Source organism: Leptonychotes weddellii, unplaced genomic scaffold (assembly GCF_054177405.1).
Source record: "Leptonychotes weddellii isolate Sample4059 unplaced genomic scaffold, ASM5417740v2 HiC_scaffold_222974, whole genome shotgun sequence".
NCBI lineage: Eukaryota > Metazoa > Chordata > Mammalia > Carnivora > Phocidae > Leptonychotes > Leptonychotes weddellii.
Window position 1 is genome coordinate 1 of NW_027811530.1, and position 279 is coordinate 279.

Below are 279 nucleotides of genomic sequence, written 5' to 3' on the forward strand. Positions count from 1 at the left end.
CCTCGCCCGCGATGCGCTCGAAGATGTCGTTAACGAACGAGTTCATGATGCCCATGGCCTTGGACGAGATGCCCGTGTCCGGGTGCACCTGCTTCAGCACCTTGTACACGTAGATGGAGTAGCTCTCCTTGCGGCTGCGCTTGCGCTTCTTGCCGTCCTTCTTCTGAGCTTTAGTGATGGCCTTCTTGGAGCCCTTCTTCGGGGCCGGAGCAGATTTGGAGGGTTCAGGCATGGCTTTTCCTTAGGAGCGGTAGAAATGCTAATCGCATTCGCCACAAC

At 56.6% G+C, this 279-nt stretch overlaps 1 protein-coding gene across 1 annotated transcript; it reads right to left on the reverse strand.

Annotated features, from left to right (window-relative positions):
- Positions 1-6: 6 nt before the first annotated feature.
- Positions 7-271, reverse strand: LOC145718803 (histone H2B type 1-B-like; the record flags this gene model as incomplete). The annotated part of the gene is made up of 1 exon (XM_081810311.1): positions 7-271. A coding segment is annotated over exon 1 (226 nt), but the record flags the coding sequence as incomplete, so codon positions are not given.
- Between the last annotated feature and the right edge of the window lie 8 nt (positions 272-279).